The sequence below is a fragment of the Sceloporus occidentalis genome, unplaced genomic scaffold, assembly GCF_023333645.1.
Source record: "Sceloporus occidentalis isolate IW3139 unplaced genomic scaffold, rSceOcc1.0.p SCAF_1, whole genome shotgun sequence".
Lineage (NCBI taxonomy): Eukaryota > Metazoa > Chordata > Lepidosauria > Squamata > Phrynosomatidae > Sceloporus > Sceloporus occidentalis.
Genome location: NW_028316981.1, coordinates 131,508,821 through 131,526,641, shown reverse-complemented (window position 1 = coordinate 131,526,641; position 17,821 = coordinate 131,508,821). Strand labels below are relative to the sequence as shown.

At 41.6% G+C, this 17,821-nt stretch overlaps 1 protein-coding gene across 1 annotated transcript in view; it reads left to right on the top strand.

Moving 5' to 3' along the window:
- Positions 1-17,821, top strand: part of ITGB4 (integrin subunit beta 4) — an 85,118-nt gene that overhangs the window by 32,877 nt on the left and 34,420 nt on the right. Inside the window, exons 4-15 of the mRNA XM_089536069.1 lie at positions 276-377; positions 521-725; positions 2,034-2,130; positions 3,018-3,189; positions 6,400-6,663; positions 8,910-8,999; positions 9,881-10,003; positions 11,411-11,578; positions 11,972-12,048; positions 15,444-15,655; positions 16,029-16,132; positions 17,128-17,223. Of these exons, the coding sequence (XP_089392195.1) occupies positions 276-377; positions 521-725; positions 2,034-2,130; positions 3,018-3,189; positions 6,400-6,663; positions 8,910-8,999; positions 9,881-10,003; positions 11,411-11,578; positions 11,972-12,048; positions 15,444-15,655; positions 16,029-16,132; positions 17,128-17,223 (1,710 nt within the window). The remainder of the gene's footprint in view (positions 1-275; positions 378-520; positions 726-2,033; positions 2,131-3,017; positions 3,190-6,399; positions 6,664-8,909; positions 9,000-9,880; positions 10,004-11,410; positions 11,579-11,971; positions 12,049-15,443; positions 15,656-16,028; positions 16,133-17,127; positions 17,224-17,821) is intronic.

Genomic DNA, 17,821 nt, shown 5'->3' with positions numbered 1-17,821 from the left:
CTGTGGTGGGTATTGATGACTGTCTTTGCCCAATGCAGCAGTTATGTTGTGAATAGGCATATTCCCATGTGCTGATACCCACCACCCTTCCAAATGTGGCCACAGCCCCACAAAGGTTGGTAATTCTAAGCTATGGCTACAAGTAACTGTAGATGTAATTTTCCAAGAGATGATTGCATCCTGTTCCAGCCTCACACTGGGACAGAGAGCAACTACCCGCAAGCAAAATGTTCTAGAGCCTAAGCATATATTATTCCCCGTTTTCTTTGCTGCAGAACTTCAAACGGGCCCGCTGTGATTTCAAAGACAATCTAATGAGATATGGTTGCAGTGAGGGGAGCATAGTATTCATAAAAGGAGAAATGCTAACAATACAGGTGAGTGGAAGTAAGTAAGATATCTTGAGGAACGAAATAGATAAACATTAATAACTACACAGATCTGCCAAATGAAGTCTTTTACTATTTGGGTAATTTGTCCAAGAACATTGACTGCATATTACTGATTTCTCCCCTGGCAGGAATTTAGCATTGATACATCTCTGAAGAAAACACAAGTATCCCCACAGAATATAGCAATGAGACTGAGAGCTGGTGAGGAAGCTAGCTTTAGCATAGATGTGTTTGAGCCCCTTGAATCTCCTGTGGACCTCTACATCCTCATGGACTTTTCCTATTCCATGTCTGATGACTTGAACAACTTGAAAAAAATGGGCCAACAACTAGGTGAGAACTGAACATCAATAAGACTGAGTTTATTTAGTTAATGGTCTACAATTTCTAAGTGCAGTGGGCACAGTACTACCAACTAGGTACCATTAGTTTAAGGGTCAATCCCAACTCTGTTATCCGTCTGACTGCCAGCATCTTCCATCCCACCCTCTCCTTTTTTTTCTTTGTTCAATTACAAACTCAGCATGACAAATTCTAATATACTGTACTTCTTTCTGTATAGCCTTTACTTATGTTTCAGTTATCTGTGAGACACTGCCCCCCACCCCCTTGCTCCTTATTTGTGCTGACTGCTGGTCCCATATGCAACTGTAGCAGATGGACAGTTTACAAAAAATCTGGTTCCATGTACAGTACGGTCAACCAGATTGCCAGAAATAATTGCATGGAGTTAAGAAAATATGTTGCTAATTCTAATTGTTTATGTAGTAGCATTAACTACATTGTATAGTTAATGTAACAAAACAACATAATGTAACAAAACAACAACAAAAGCACCACAGAAAACCCAACTTCCTGCTCAAAAGAAATTTGAAATTTAAGTCTGCATTTGAACAGAATAATTAATGCAGTTTGACACCACTTTAACTGTGATGCTCAATGATAATGGAATTTTGGGATTTGTAGTTTGTTGTGGAACCAGAGCTCTCTAACAGAGAAGGCTACACAGCTCACAAAACTACACATCCCAACATTCCATAACATTGAGCCATGACAGTTAAAACCATGTCAAACTGCATTATTGCTACAGTGCAGATGCAGCCTCACTGAATGCAAACGAATGCAAGATTGGATCAAGATATTTTGCTGTGTGAGCCGGAGCAAAGATACCCCCCAAGTCAAGGTACAGCGGGAGTTGGATCCAGGACCTGCCACTGATAACCAAATCCATCAATGCTCAAGTCCCATTAAATACAGTGGAGAGAAATATTGTGATCTTTATATATCACTGCACAGTGCAGCTGTTATAACAGGGAATTCTGCTTCTGTTTTGTTATAGAATTACCGGTAAGTGCATTTTGGGAATATAACTTAAAAATTAATTCAGGTACAAAAATATGAGGGGTGGTGAAGATTAATCTTAACCTGTTTTACACTGTTATTTTGCCTAGGTAGCAATGAATTTGAAACAAGCCAGGCTGACAATATTTTGACTTTTTAGGATGTGTGCAGACACACTATATGCCAACTGAGACATGGTATTTAATCATTGAGGAAAATCATGCTTAGGGCAGTGAACTTTGCTCAGGTCTGGCACAACATCTTCACTTACTGAATATTTTCTCCCTTCATTCCTGCCAGCAAATTTCTTGAGAAATCTGACTGCTGACTATACTATTGGCTTTGGCAAGTTTGTGGATAAAGTTACAGCCCCACAGACAGACATGAGGCCTACAAGGTAATTTAAAGTTGATAGAGTCTACAGATATACTTAAGAATGAACTATTTAAGGAGATTGTTTATATCTTTATCCAGCATCCTTGCTGTCCTATTCCTGCAGTTGATGAGATAAGCTTGGGAGAAGGGGGGCTATTTCTGTTTTGACTGTTATCACTATTTATTTGTTAACTTCTAAAGATAAGACACTCTTTTCTGCTAGAGATGGCTATTTTTCTAGAATTTGTGATACCTTCCATTTGTTGTGTGCCTGCAAATATTTCTAGCTTATGGGAACCCTAAGGTGAACATATCATCGGGTTTTCCTGGCAAGATTTGTTTAGAGGCTGTTTATCTTTGCCGTGCTCTGGCGATGAGAGAGTGGAGTTTATCAGACAAGGGAAATTGGAAGTATAATCCAATGGCAATCTGAACGCAATCATGGGGTTTAACGTTATTGCTTGATAGACTACCACACGCAAATTCGGGCAATGGGAAGTCAGTCCGAGTGCAATCATGGAGTTTCACGTTATTGCGTGATAGACTACCACATGCAAATTTGGGCAATGGCATGCTATTTTTGGGCAATAGGAAGCCAGTTCGAACGCAATTCGCATTCACGTAAATTTGCTGAACTAGCGACTTTACGTGAATGCGTTCTGGCCCCACTTTCTTTTCATTCGAAATTAAGAGAAATTCCTCCCATGTGATAAAGTCCAGTGTGACTGGCCTGAGTTCACCCAGTTGGTTTCCATGGCTGATCAGGGATTTGAATCCTGGTCTTCAGGGTTTTAGCTCAAACTGCTATACCACACTGGCTTTGGTTAATACATCTCCAGCATTTCTGATACCAGTGTGTTGATGGGGGGTTGTTTAATACTAAAGCTTTTACAATTATTTTGTCCTCAGACTGCGTGAGCCCTGGCCTGATGCTGATCCTCCCTTCTCCTTTAAGAATGTCATCCGCCTGACTCATAATATTGATAAATTCAGTGATGAGTTAATGAAGGAGCGCATCTCAGGCAACCTAGACCCCCCAGAAGGTGGATTTGATGCCATATTGCAAACAGCTATTTGCAAGGTGAGTAGAGGGCATTGATGATGATGATGATTTTCTTAAATTCCACCTTTCTCCCAATATAGGGACTCAAGGTGGTTAGATGTAATGATTTCGTGATAGTGCACGGTTCATTGAGTTGTGAGACCAATGTGTGTGTGTGTGGGAAAGGCCAACACTGTTTTAATGAGCAACAGAACAGGTTGTATTTTGCTAAGAACCTACCAATATATTAGCAGCTCTAGAATCACCTTATAATTTTTTGAGCACAGTCCAAGGGCCCATTCATACTGCATAATAGTAGCACTATCATTCCACTTGAACTGCCACAGCTGCCTTCTGTAGAATCCTGGGATTTGCAGTTTGGTTGACACACTACTAGAGCAAGGATGGGCAAAGTGAAGCCTGTAGGCTTCAAGTGGTCCCTAGTGACATTTTTGTGGGTCCCAGGAGTAAGAACAATGCCCTTTAGGAGGTGTGGAGGGCATTTCCAACCATGTTCCACCCCTGTGTCCCCCCAAAGAAGATAGAAAAAACATTTTGCAAGATTTTTCAAATGATTGTGGTTTTTTTCCTCAGAAAGCCCAAAATGTTCTCTAGAGGTGTGTGGGGGGCATTTCCATGTGGGGGGAACTTGCAATTTAAGCCCAGGAGAGGCCTTTTTCAAAATAGGAAGTGAGCAAGAAGTGATTTCTGTTGTTAAAAAAAGACTTCTCTGGGGTCTAAAGGCCTTATCAGATGAGAAAACAAAGCTGAAACAGAAGAGGGGAGTAGTGGCTTTCTCCATCTGTCTCTGAATGACATCATAGCACTTCCGTTCTCCTTCCTAAGGAAAATGATCATAAAAGTGTGCCTTTTGTCAAATGGATTTTTCCAGCACAACAAAAGGCACACTTTTACAATTATCCCCCTTGGAAAGAAAAGAGAAGTGATACAACGTTATATGGAAATGCAAGCAGAAAGTTATTTTCACATGTAATAAGGCCCTTAAATGTAGGGTTGCCATATCCCGCCTGGGGGCAGGACAATCCTGCTTTTGAACCAGGCGGGGTCATCCCGTCCCGCTTTGCTAACTGACCCAGGTTTGCCCCGGGACAGCTGCCGCTGCGGGAGGCTATAACAGCCATGCTTGCTGCAGCCAAGTTGCGCTGCACGTGGCCGCTCCTGCGGCCCTCGCGTAGGGCCTCTCGCGCGCTCTCGCACAGGGCCTCTCGCGCGCTCTTGCGCAGGGCCGCTCATGCAGAGCTGCTTGTGCGGCCGCCACTGTGGCCACCACCAGCGCCGTGGCCTTTGCTGGCCTGCGGGCACTTCCGCTGGCCCTGCGCGCGCCCTTGCAGGGCTGTGCGCAGGGCTAATGAGGAGGTGTTCCTCCTCCTTAGGCTGGGGCTGAACATCCCGCCCCTTCTGCAGGCCGGAGCCTGTCAGTGCTGGCAGGGGGCAGGGCTGTTCCAGCCCCAGTCTGCCCCCATTGGCCAGCCAGACTCCAGAGGAGGAGCTCCTCCTCTGTTTGGTCGTGGGCCGGCCGGAGGGGAAAGGAAAGGGCCATTTTCTGGTGCCTTTTTTGGCACCAATGAGGAGGAGAAGGAGGAAGAGGTGGGTACCCATTCCCAATACCGTATGTATTTTTAAAGTGCATTTTTAAAGTGTATCTTTAAAGTATTTTTAAAGTGCATTTTAAAGTGTATTTTTAAAGTGCATTTTAAAGTGTAGAAACATGCATTTATATTAACATTTTTTAAAAATCATCAATTTTTTGTGTGTTCGCCATTTTAAAAAAATGTGTCCTACATTTGTCCTACATTTGTCCCGGTTTGGAAGTCCAGACTTATGGCAACCCTACTTAAATGGCTCAGGTGGACTCCAAAACATGCTCCCCCATTCTCTAGAGGCCATTTGAGGGCACAAAATATATTTTGTGTGTGGAACTGAGTGTGGCGAAGTGGTGCAGCCCTCCAAAGTCTCCTGGAGAGTTAATGCAGACCCCTGCCCTTTCCCAGTTGCATGCTCTTGCGTTAGAGGAATTCTTTGGCTGAGAAGCTAAATGTTCCCCCCTAAATTTCCATTCTCAAGATTCTATAGATTATTGCCATAGCAATTAGAAGTGGAATCCTAGCACTGTAATTTTGCAGTGTGAAAAAGCCCCAGTTTAGGATGCTCCAGTTTGAAAAACACCTGAAATTTGGTAAACATTATTTAAAAGTTGACCCAATGTTGGATATTTGCTGTTTCAACTTGTTTCTTATGATGTTTTTAATTTGTTGTTTCAACTTTTAGATTGTGCGCCATTGGCAGGTTTTTTATATATTCTTGAGTTTACTTGGTTTTGTACAGCGCTGTGTAGATTTACGGTGCTTTATAAATAGAGCTAATAATAATAATAATAATTGTTAAAAACAACAACAACAACTAGTTCCTTACAATGGTAGTAAATTTAAGGAGCTGTTCCTTGTCAACAGGTAAGAGATAGGAACTGAGAAGATAACAGAGGAGTGCCCAGACATGGTCAACATTAGCACAAAAACAAAAGATTAAATCCCCATTCCTCTCAACTAATCTTGGGCTGAACTGCACTTGGAAGTGATATCCCACAGTTACAAGTTTTGCTGAGACTTCTACCACAGGAACTGCTGGGGTGGCGTATCAGTGGACATCAATGGACAGACTTCCTCTAAAGCCATGGGCAGGCTGTTGCCACACTGTAGAATTAATGCAGTTTGACATAGCTTTAACTATCATGGCTCTATCCTATGGCATCCTGGTCTTTGTAGTTTGTTGTAGCACCAAACCTCTCTGACAGAGAAGGCTAAATATTTCACACAACTATAAATCCCAAAATTCCATAGTATTGACCCATGCTGGTTAAAGCAGTGCAAAACTGCATTAATTCTGCAGTGTAGATAGAGCCAATGTGGCGTAGTGGTTTGAGTGTTGGATTGGAGTCTAGGGTTTGAACCCTCACTTGGCCATGAAACCCACAGGGTGACTTTGGGTAAGTCACATACTCTCAGCTCAGGGGAAGGCAATGGCAGACCTCCTCTGAACAAACCTTGACAAGAAAGTCCCATGGTAGGGTTGCATTATGGTCTCCATAAGTAGGAAATGACTTGAAGGTACACAGTAACAACAGATACAGTCTTAGACCACTAGAACTATAGCTGGGCTTCTTGCCAGCTCACCTCATCATTCTGAGCAAATGAAACCCCTTTACACCTTTGTCTTTTCCTGTGCCCACAGGAGAATATTGGCTGGCGCAATGACAGCACTCATCTGCTGGTGTTCTCCACTGAGTCTGCCTTTCATTATGAAGCTGATGGTGCCAATGTCCTTGCTGGAATTCTGAGGAGGAATGATGAAAGGTGTCACCTGAACAGAGAAGGCACTTACACCTTTGACACCAAGCAGGATTACCCTTCTGTGCCTACCCTTGTTCGACTGCTGGGACAGAGCAACATCATCCCCATATTTGCTGTCACCAACCATTCTTATGATTACTATGAGGTAAAGCATTCCAGTGGATGACTGATGCAGACCTTCATTATTTACTTCTTTCATTTCATTCCATTTCATTTCTATGCCACCTTTCTCCCAGAAAATGACTCAAGGCAGCTGACAGATAAAATTGTTTTAATACTTTTCCATAAAATTTTAAAAACAATTAAAATGTAAATGACTACTCCTCAAAGTGGTGGTCCCTTAACCAGTACTAGTCCTTGAGCCATTGGTTACCAGTCTCTGGTGAGTTTCTAGGAAAGGAAAAAACAATTGTAAATAATGGGCTTGAATATGGTGCTGGCACATTAGAAAAAAATAATTGCTAGTCTCTAGAACAGATAGCTTGAGAAGCACTGCTTTATATAATTACCTGAAAAGGGATTAGACTTAGCTCTTTCAAGAGAAGCTTGGTTCTGTTTCTCTGTAAATTAAATAGGGATATACTCTCCCTTATGAAGGAGAGATATTGCCTAGTATTGTTGTGTGGGAATGGCTAGTGCTAAAAGTTGTCAGAGGATGCTCATTCTTTTCTTAGTTTTTCTGTGTCTTGTGGTGATTTAATGTGGTGATCACAACATTTAGGTGGTGATACTCCTTGCCTAAGAAAACCCTATGAAATTTATGCATTTGCTATAAAACAGGCATCTTGAAGGTGTGCGCGCACACATGCACGCGCACATGGACACACGCAGAGAGGGGTTTTTCACCATCTCCTGTACCACATACCCTATGTTGCATGCCTAAGGTGTCTTGCAATGTTTCACAAAATGTGTAATAAAGAGTCCTGTGACATCCTAAAGACTAAAAAGTTTTATTTGGCATAACCTTTTGTCTATAAAAAGTTTATGCCAAAAAATGTAAGGATACAGTGTTGGTTTTGCTATGAATAACACGGCTACCCTCCTTTTTAAAAAATGGAAAAAAATGCATACTGGTATTGTGTAGTTCATTTTGGTCCTCTATCTTTGTGATATACCATGATTGATGTATGGCCTAATCATTTAGGAATATTGAATGATGTGACTCAATGCATAAAGGTGGTATTCAGATTCTTTGCATCCAGATATAACTGAAGGCACCAGGTCCGGTCTGATCTTGAAAGTTAAGCAGGGTCAGCCCTGAATAGTAGCTGGATGGGATACTGGTAATGAACCCCAGGTGCTGCAGGCTATATTTCAGAGGAAGAAACTGTCAAAACATCTGAGTATTCCTTGTCTATGAACAACCTGTTAAATTTATGGGGTTGCCATAAATTCATATGTATCTGTATCTGTTCCCTCAGAGCAGCTGTTTTCCATGTCCACTTTTGTAGAACAGTGGGGACACCCAGTGGTTAGTTTGATAAGCCTAATCAATGTTACCTCAGGGATAACTGTTCCTTCACAAAATGGATTTTCATCTGCAGTTAGAGAAAAGGTCATGTAACACCAGGAGATCCATGACTGATATCTTGATATTGTTAAGAACCTAAGCAGAACTGTGTTGGTACCTTCCTAAGGTCCAGCTAGTCTAGCATTCTGCTTTTAGCATCCCATTTTCTACAGTATCCAACCAGATGCCCCAGGAGGCTGATGAGCAGGAGCATGAATTATCTGTCCTGAATCTTTCCACTCAGTTTCATATGATGACCCTGAATCCTCATATTATAGCTATGTGAAAACTAAACTAGGTAAGATACTAATTGTATGAAGGCAACATTTCATTTTATGTAAATAGCTGCTCCCAGTAAGCCTGAGAAGCTATGGCTTCTTGGTAACATGACATCAGCACTGCTAACTATTAACATTCTGGCCTCTTTTGCCATGGTATTATTGTAAAAGGCTCTTCTATTGTCGAAGGCAATACAACTTCCACCTGTTCATCATGATGAGCTGGAGAGAACCTACCCATCAAAAATAATAAAATGGCCTTTTTGAAAAAGGTTAGAACAGAATAAGAGAAGGTTCTGTCATTTACTTTAAAATGCACATTCCCACAATAATATGAAGGGTAACCATAACTAAATCCTATTGGACTCAATGGGAAAAATCCATAATTAACTTTTCTGGGTCTAGTTCAACTTTTTTCAAAGTGCCTTCCATATTCAGTTCTTGTGTATAACAGGAGCATTGACTCTATTACTTTCTACCTTGTTTAGGGCTGTGCATGTCTGCACAGAAGTCTGATAGAATTTAGTGAGATTTACACCTAGGTAAATCTGTACAGAATTGCAACCTTCATGTTATAATGTAACTTTTTTAAAAAAAATACAGAAACTGCACACGTATTTCCCAATATCTGACATTGGAAGGCTGCAAGAAGATTCCTCCAATATTGTGGAACTGATTCGGGTGGCTTTTGAGGTAAGAAGCAACTTCTGGGATTCCATCTGGATGCAGTGCCAGAGAAGCACCATGATGCTGTCTGCCATGTGGTGGGGGGTGCAGCATCATGCTGGCACGGGGCATATGTCATATGGATGCCACACCCCAACTCCACCCAGCGCCAGCCTTTGATGCTGGTCTGTCGAGGCTATTGATTTTGCCTCTAGCATTTTCATCAAAATGTCCAACATGTCATCAAACTGTCTGTGAGTCAGGAGGATGCCAAAGTACACTACTGTACCATAGAGCACTGCCAGTATCCTGGACAGAGGGCCTCCTAAAAAGGGAAGACTGGTGACCACTTTTTCTGTGGCAGCATTGCCACCATTTTTTGGTAGAACAGTTTGTTGGCAGTAACTTGGGGTGTATCCACATTGAACCACTGTGGCACTTTGATATGACTTTAAGTGTCATGATTTCATCTTATGAAATCTTGGGACTTGTAGTTTTGTGAGGTATTTAGAATTCTACCTCCATTAATGCTGGAATGCAAGAGAGTCTATATATGTTCCCAAAGTACAAATCCCAGAATTCCATAGGATAAAGCCATGGCACTTAAAGTGATATCAGAATACTATTATTGTGCAGTGTGGACACTCCACTGAATAAAACATAGGTCACAGGGCATGTGCAGTGCACAGGCTCTGTGTTGTTTATCCATGTACCAAAGAATTCCGAGAGCTTTGTAATAGAATCATCAGGCTGTTTGCAGTTGAAGTTAGTGACAGTACAGTACAAAAGAAACCATATCTCTATGGGTATGGTTGAATGTTTTAGTCAGATCACTTAATTTGGAAAGTTAAAATCCCTGTCTTACAGTTGTTCTTGTTCTATATGTTTTCTTTTCCTCTACTTCCCAGCATATTCGTTCCAAACTGGATATCCGGGCTTATGACACCCCTAAGGCTATGAAAACAGAAATAACATCCATGAAGTATAAAAAGACAGAGTCTGGTTCATTCCAGATTGTTCGTGGTGAAGTGGTAAGTCCTGCTCTTTGCATTCCTGGGGTACTTTGTGGCCTAAAAAGAAACCCTTGTACAAATCTTGTACAAATGATGTGCTCCTGGGTACTTTGCTTTCTGAACAGCCATGCAGACTTTGGAAGAGTGGCAGCAAATTTGCTGTATGACCTGATAAGAACAGAGAATTAGGAGGAGGCAAAAACAAGGATGATTTTCTTTTCTCACTCTTTTTGTGCTCAAATCAGAAGAGAACACAGCTGGAGCCTGGTTGTATAAGGAAGTATCTACTACTAATTCTGGCTTTGCATTCATGGTCTGTTATTGGTAGAAAGAGACTGCTAGCCAGTTACACTCTGCAGAAATGGTAGCATTCAACACAGCTCTGGGACTGTAGTAGCCATCATAACAATAATCATAGCTTTTAATTTAGGATAAGAACAGCTGTGTCCCATCTCTCTCCTAGATCATCTCTGAGTTGTGTAGCATTATTAGGTCACCATTCCACTTTGCCTGGGGGAATGGGAAAGGGAAGCAGCCAGTACAATGCATTTTGTGGAACTTGTATTTCTTATAAGTTCTGGTCACATCCTTTCTGGATGAGAAAAAACTGATTGGAAACAAGCCAGCAAGGTCTGTTTTCTCATTGCTGACCCACCATGGAATGACGACACCAGACACAGAGAGTTGGGTTAAATAAGAGTCACTTTATTGCAATAAGGGTCACTTTATCTCTTTATTGTATATCAATCCTGGAAAAGACAAGAACGAGGGAACAATCTGATGTGGGTTCAGAGAAGGTCAGGTGTCTCCCTAAAACTCCCTCCTCAGCCTGCCCTTGGGTGAAACCCCTGATCCTGAGGGCATTTGAATAACTGAGTTGCTACCCCCGGTCATCTACTGAAAGGCAAGCCCAGGGGGCTCATACCCAAGACCCTTTACAAGTCACTTTACAAGTGAGAGAAAATCCCCAGGTATGCCTCAAGGGCAGAATCTTTCCCCACCCATGGGTCCTACAACCCTAGAGTGAAAAACCTCTGGTGAAGGGAAGAAAATTCCTACCTGTCCCCAAAGCAAAAAAGCAACACTCACACTGCATTAAGACTGGGTGGGTGGGCTACAGAGGAAAGATTGGAAGGAGACATGTGGAGGGGTGATCCGGCCTTATATAGCCTTTGGCCCCACTCTCCCATACACAGCATCCTAGCACTTTGCATCAGCCACAAAGGCTTCTGGTCTCTTTTCCCCAGGGGCCATCAAAAGATGGTCCCTCCCTCCCTGGTAGCTCTTCACACCATGCATGTCCAGGGCACCATTTGCCATATAGGCTGGTACCTATTCTTTCACTTCCCAGGATGCTGATTAAATTAATCTCCCCACTCCCCCTGATAAACTCAGCAAATGAACAAATGTCTCTTTTCCATCCAGGGAACATTTAATGTTCGTGTGAAAGCCCATGAGCAAGTGGGTGGACAGCATGTCTGCGATCTTCCAGAGAAAGACCGGAAAGGAGTTATTCATGTTAAGCCCTCCTCCTTCAGTCACAAAATGGATATTGATGCCGCAGTCATTTGTGATGCCTGCCCATGTGAAAAGGTACTCCCAAGAAATGATAATAGTATATAATTCAGGGCAAAGGACATTTGAAAGACTTTTTGAAGGAGCCCTAGTGGCACAGTGGTTAAATGCCAGTCCTGTAGCCACAACATTGTAAGTTTGATCCTGGAGGGCTCCAAGGTCCACTCAGCCTTCCATCCTTTCATAGGCTGGTAAAATGAGTACCCAGCTTGTTGGTTTATACATTGTAAACCACTTAGGGAATCCTAGTTCACTGATAAGTGGTATAGAAATATACTTGCCATATATTGCTATAGTTGCTATAGGTTTGTGTATAGAAGCAAACCTAGAAGCTGTTCCTAAAGGATGTTAAATTAATTTTCAAACCCCTGGAATGAAGTTCAGCTGCATTTCTTCTCTCATTATTTACAGCAACAGGAAGTTAATTCTGCTAGGTGCAGTTTCAATGGGAACTTCGTCTGTGGACAGTGTGTTTGTAATCCAGGCTGGTAAGTATCTCATGCACATCCCTCCAGTATTCCTGCTTTCCTCCAGTAAAAAGTACAGATGCTGCTCCCTTACCTTTCAAAAATTGCCTCTTGCTTCTGGGTGCAACAGATTCTCAAGATGACTATACCTTTCCTGCATAGCACAACAATGACGAATGGGTGGAATATTTCCCCCAAAACCAAAACAGGCCCCTTCTTGCCCAATGAAGAGATTGCTTGGCTGACAGAACTATCTTACAAGAATGAAAATAATCATAATAATGTGCTACATCAGGAATGAGGAGGCTTTTCGAGTCCAGGAAATTGAATTCCAATTCATAAAGGTGTAGGGACTACACACGGCCCTCCTTATAGACTGGCTTGCCTTCCATGTCTTTGAGCTTATGTAGAAGGCAAGCTACAGCAGAAATAATGGGGTGCATATTTGCCCCGTGTGCCCCATGTGCCACTGCGAGTATGCACCCCATTATTTTCTATGGGGCTTGAGCATACACTCTTTTCCCCATACGTGAGGGGGTCCGGAACATATCCCCCATTTATGGGGAGGGCGAACTGCATTTCTATCAGTCCTAGGGGCTAAGGTTATATGGTGGATCCAAAGAAAAATCGGTGAAGGGCAGATTTAATCCTTACCACAAGCATATAAAACACTTCTGAATCCTGGACAAAAATACTCGAGAGTGTGCCCCATTGTAGGAGTTTCTCTGAGCTGTAAAGCACATCCTGGTTCCAGGTAACAGGTCACTGTGACTAGTGACTAGAGCATATATTGATTTTGCACTAAAACTACCAGTTTTTCTCTTGCAAGGCTCCCATGACAACTTATCAGTTACAGTCACCGCTCCTTTCTCACGGACTTGAAGTCCGCAATCTTGAATATTCACAGAAGGGCGACTTCTGTTGTTTTTAATGGAGTAACCACCACCCCTGCAGTGCTTGCCCCCCACACACTTGTGGGCATGCACCCCCTTCAAGCCTATGGGGCTTGAATATTGGCGAGTCTCTCTTTTCACTGGGGGGGGGGGAGGGTCCACAAAAACGGAGGACTGACTGTGTAGGAAATATAGCATCATCTCCATGATGAGAAAAGCTTTATTTATTTTTTCCAAAGCAAAACTTTATTCCAGTAACTAAGGAAGTTAACAGTATGACTTCTGCAAACAAAACTAGCATAATTTCCAAATGTAAGCAATGCCCACCGGCAGTAAATTCACAGGCTTTACCTTGATTTGTTCATAAACCAAAACACTCTTGCACCCCTTCTGGTTTACTCATCCCTCACATATACTTTCACTTTAGGTCTTTTCCTTTTCTTTTTCCCATGATGGGATTCAGTACTAGTGTCCTCCCACACATATCTGTGCAGTCTCTAGCCAAGCAGTTATTTTTCCCCAGAACAAACACTACAACTCCCATCAGCTAAACTACCAAGCTTCTATTATATGCCAGCATCAGTTGATATTATCTTTAACATGTCTAAATATACTTTTATAGATTATATGCATTACCAGTATGAAAAGAAAAATAACAACAGCAACCACAACAACAGCAATCCATAACTTAAAACAGGATCTGAGAGAATCCTGTGTTTCCTGGACAGCCTATCCTGTCCACTAAGCTAGGTGCAGTACAGACCACACCTTCAGGGGAGGCCTGCACTTGCCCCTTTTCTTTTTTTCTTCTTTCTTTCTTTTTAAATATATTCTTTATTGAGATTTGTTTCCATTTGTACATCAGTATAGCATTTCCATAACTTAGCCTTGAAACTTACAAACATCAGCTAATTTCGTGTGTTATTATCAAAACAAGGTGGTACATATTTCTCTTGCTAATTTAATTCCCTCTTATTGCAATCAATTCCTTGCCCAGTTCTTCAACGTCTAAAGAATCCGATAATTTATGGAATATCTGCTAAATTATATTAACCTTGATACTTTACGTCTCTGACTTTAAGTTATTATCAATCCATTTTTTCCATCTCTTTAAATTCTTAACTAGGTATCTTGTCTTATCCAAAATTCTTTATGTCTCTTACATTTCTGAGATTTTTAGTGGTGCATCTTCTTATAACATTTCTTCTTTTATATTGCATTTCTTAAACCAATATTTTTCTATTGGTTCAGAAAAGCTTTACTAGCTGAACTCCTCTCATTCAACTGTCAAAGGGAGTAGTGCTTTGCTCTTCATCTCAGTCACCTATCATAACACCATACCAACATTCCAACTCTAGTTTGAGATGAAATACTTAAATTCATACATAGAGGTCTTGTACAGAATACACTGTCTCTCAGTGTTAAACTAGACAACACATTTAGAACCTTCTTAGAGGAGTTCCTCCTGCAAGACAAGAGATGTATCTTTGGAGATTATCACACTAAGGCCAATTCCACAACAATTGCGCTTTTGGAAGATAATGGAAGCATAGCACTATAACAATCTTTAGTTCCACACAGTAGCGCAGTTGTACTATAAAAACAAAATAAAAGTGCTACAAAAACACAGTCATGTTCTGCATACAAAAGCCAATTGTATTACGATATCATTAGTATATTGTGATTGGATGTTTCGCGCATGCATCATTACCATGCTACTGCGCATGTCTAAAAAATATGGTTTTGTCTGAAGCAAAACAATTTTTTTATTTATTCAACAACATGATGTGTATCCAGTTCAAATAAAATAATGCTGTATACCTCAAAATAAGAGAGAAATTTACTCAGAAAATAATCCTAGTGCTGAGAACAGATTGCCTCTATGAAGAGCAGACTGGGAGAAGGTGCCCAATACTGCTGCCTGATAGCACAAATGCATCATTATTAGCTACTGCGTCTCAGCGATAGCACAAATCAAGCACTATTGGCAAACCATTCAGGGAGTTTCCCCATTAATAAGATATTACAGGAGAATTCAAGGTTGTTAATAGAACAACTGCATGTCATGTTAAAATCTGTATGCAATCACACTATAATGATTGTTTTTCTCCCGTTTTATAACCCCGTGGGATAGTCTCCTTTGTTATAATATGTTATTACATCATCTGTGTATCTTGGAGTTGTCATGTTTCAGTTCATGATTTGTCATTGGAAGGTAAACATGTCTGATTAAGGTATATATCTCTGAGGAAATTCTGTTTTGAAAGATATAATATAACTGCTTGCCTTTCAGTCCTTGCCACCACTCACTTCCTGGCAAGAAGAGGTTGAGTACTGGTTTTCTTTTCCCTTTGGAAGAGACTGTGAGAAGGGGGAAAACATAAATGTTGATTTCCCCACCCCCACCCCCACCCTCACCCCCCATGTTGTATAAAACTTTGGGAGAAAAGTGGGCTATAAATCTCATAAATAAATTAATATAGCTGTACATTTCTTAGTTTGGCACTCTTCTCTCCATAACAGGCGTGGAGAAGTCTGTAACTGCTCTACCTCTTCCTCTACTGACAATGCAGCTTGTATAAGACCTGGAGATATAGAGCCTTGTTCAGGCCGTGGGGAATGTTTGTGTGGGGAGTGCCAGTGCTATTCTGAAGATATGACCCAGCGCTTTGAGGGACAGTTTTGTGAATTTGACAACTTACAATGTCCCCGCACATCTGGATTCCTCTGTAATGGTAAGTGAGATCTTGACGGGAAGAGACTGTGTCTGTTCTCGGAGGGGTGGTTTCTATCTGTCTTGTGGGTGACATTCTCTCTAGTGCTTCTGAAGTGTTGCTTCACAAGTATAAATAGTCTGGAGATACTAGACTAGATGGAGCTCATAATGCTTTTCAACTTACATTGAACTGCAGCTCCGATAATCCCTCACCACTGGCTATGTAGCTGCAACTGATGGCAAATGCATCTAACAGCATCTAGAGGGCTGCAATTGTTCACGCTCTTTTAAGAGGCTGCTGATGGAAGATCAAAGTTACCTTCCCATACCTGCATCCTAATGCTCAGGATGTGTGAGTCTGGCTGCCAGCTGTCATTGTTTACTCTCTGCAGACCGAGGACGCTGCTACATGGGTCAGTGCGCATGTGAAAGTGGTTGGGAAGGACCTGGCTGTGAATGTCCCACAAGCAATGAAACTTGCATTACTAGCAATGGGGTGAGTAATTTCTCCTTCCTCTGAGATTTAGCGTTACAAGTAAGAATACAAACCATATCCTTCATATTCAAAAGGCTCACATGGAGAGCTGTTCAGCCGAGATTCTAGGTCGCTTCAGAGCAAATATAGCAGAACCTATAGACTGGAATCCTGCTGGTGACATATGCTGGCATAACCCACCAGTGTATGCACTTTTTGGGATATTGCAGAAGGAAGGCAATTGTATAGCCACTAGAAAGGACCAACCATTGTACTCCCTGACCACCAGTACTGTACTCACTGGAGGTCAGGAAATGCAATAGCCGTTCTTTTCTTCTGGCTCGACAGCTGCAGTTGGACATTGGCTGGGCACCTTCTGCTTCCCCATTTGCCACTAATTGGCAGTAGGACCATGCCCTACTATGTAAAGCCTCCCTGATGGTTGAAGTGGAAGTCCAAAGTAAATGAAATAGCAGAGTTTTACACCCAGCCAGGACACTACTTGGTGATTGGCTGTACTATGCATTTCAAAATTTAACACCAGCCATACTCCATTATGAATGCTCTCAGTCAGCCAATGTGGGAAACCTCAGAGAGCTGTTGCTCATCTGAGTAGACAACGGTCTGACTTAAAGCATCTTCATATGCTTAGAAATAGTGATTGGACAACATCTTCACAAGCTTAGAAGCAGAGAATGGACTATGTGGCAGCATTTGACCTTCTGCTCCCCTGTGATGTAGCTGTTATGAATTGTCTCTTTGAATCCACCTATCCAAGTCAGTCACAGTATCACTGTTCAGATAGTCTGTTATTCCTAGAGTGTGGGTGTTTTGGGTTTTTTTAAGTAGAAGGAAAGTATCCGTGATTAGGTAGGAGTTTTCCCTCTCCTTTTTACCTACCCTCTTGGCCATGGAAACAAATCCACAACTAAATTCAGGTACATGCTCATTATTTTGCAACACATGAAAATGATATCACAAGATGAAAATTCAACACTTAACCCTATTTCTTGCAGATGATCTGCAATGGACGTGGGAGATGTGAATGTGGCAGGTGCATCTGTAATAACCCCACTCCCTTCACTGGTCCCACCTGCGAAATCAGTGACTTGGTAAGCTATCAGGCTAATTCAGTGACTGTTTATGACCCACTGTTTAGTGATCAGTGTTCTTAATGTATTATTTCTTGTTACAAGAACTTAAGACAATTCATGCATAATGTCCTACTGATTATTATGTGTGTTCTCATATTTACGCTCTCTACAACTTTACTGTCTCTTTGCTATGCCTCTGGTCCATACATTCCACTAGAAGCATTTATACACAGACCAAGGTAATTATAAATGCAGTTGCACATGCATACATTATTAGCTTTCAAACTTCCCCTTTCTGTATTGACTCTTCCTGCAATCCACAATACTCTTATCTACTAAGAGATAAAGTAGATTTTCAAGAAAGCCTTAGAACAGCTAAAGAATACATAAAACACATTTCCATGTCACAGTAAGCTATCAGTTGTGTTTAATCATCATTTGTTCCTTAAGCCATGCATTCTATGACAGATGATCCTCACAAACCCATGGCTTTTCTTGCACATTTGTAGTTTGCTTCTCTCACATTCCTTTTGTCATTTCCTGTGTCAGGATAGACATCTTGGGAAACAAAACAGGGACACATGTTTGCCATTTCTGGCATCACAAGCTATGATTT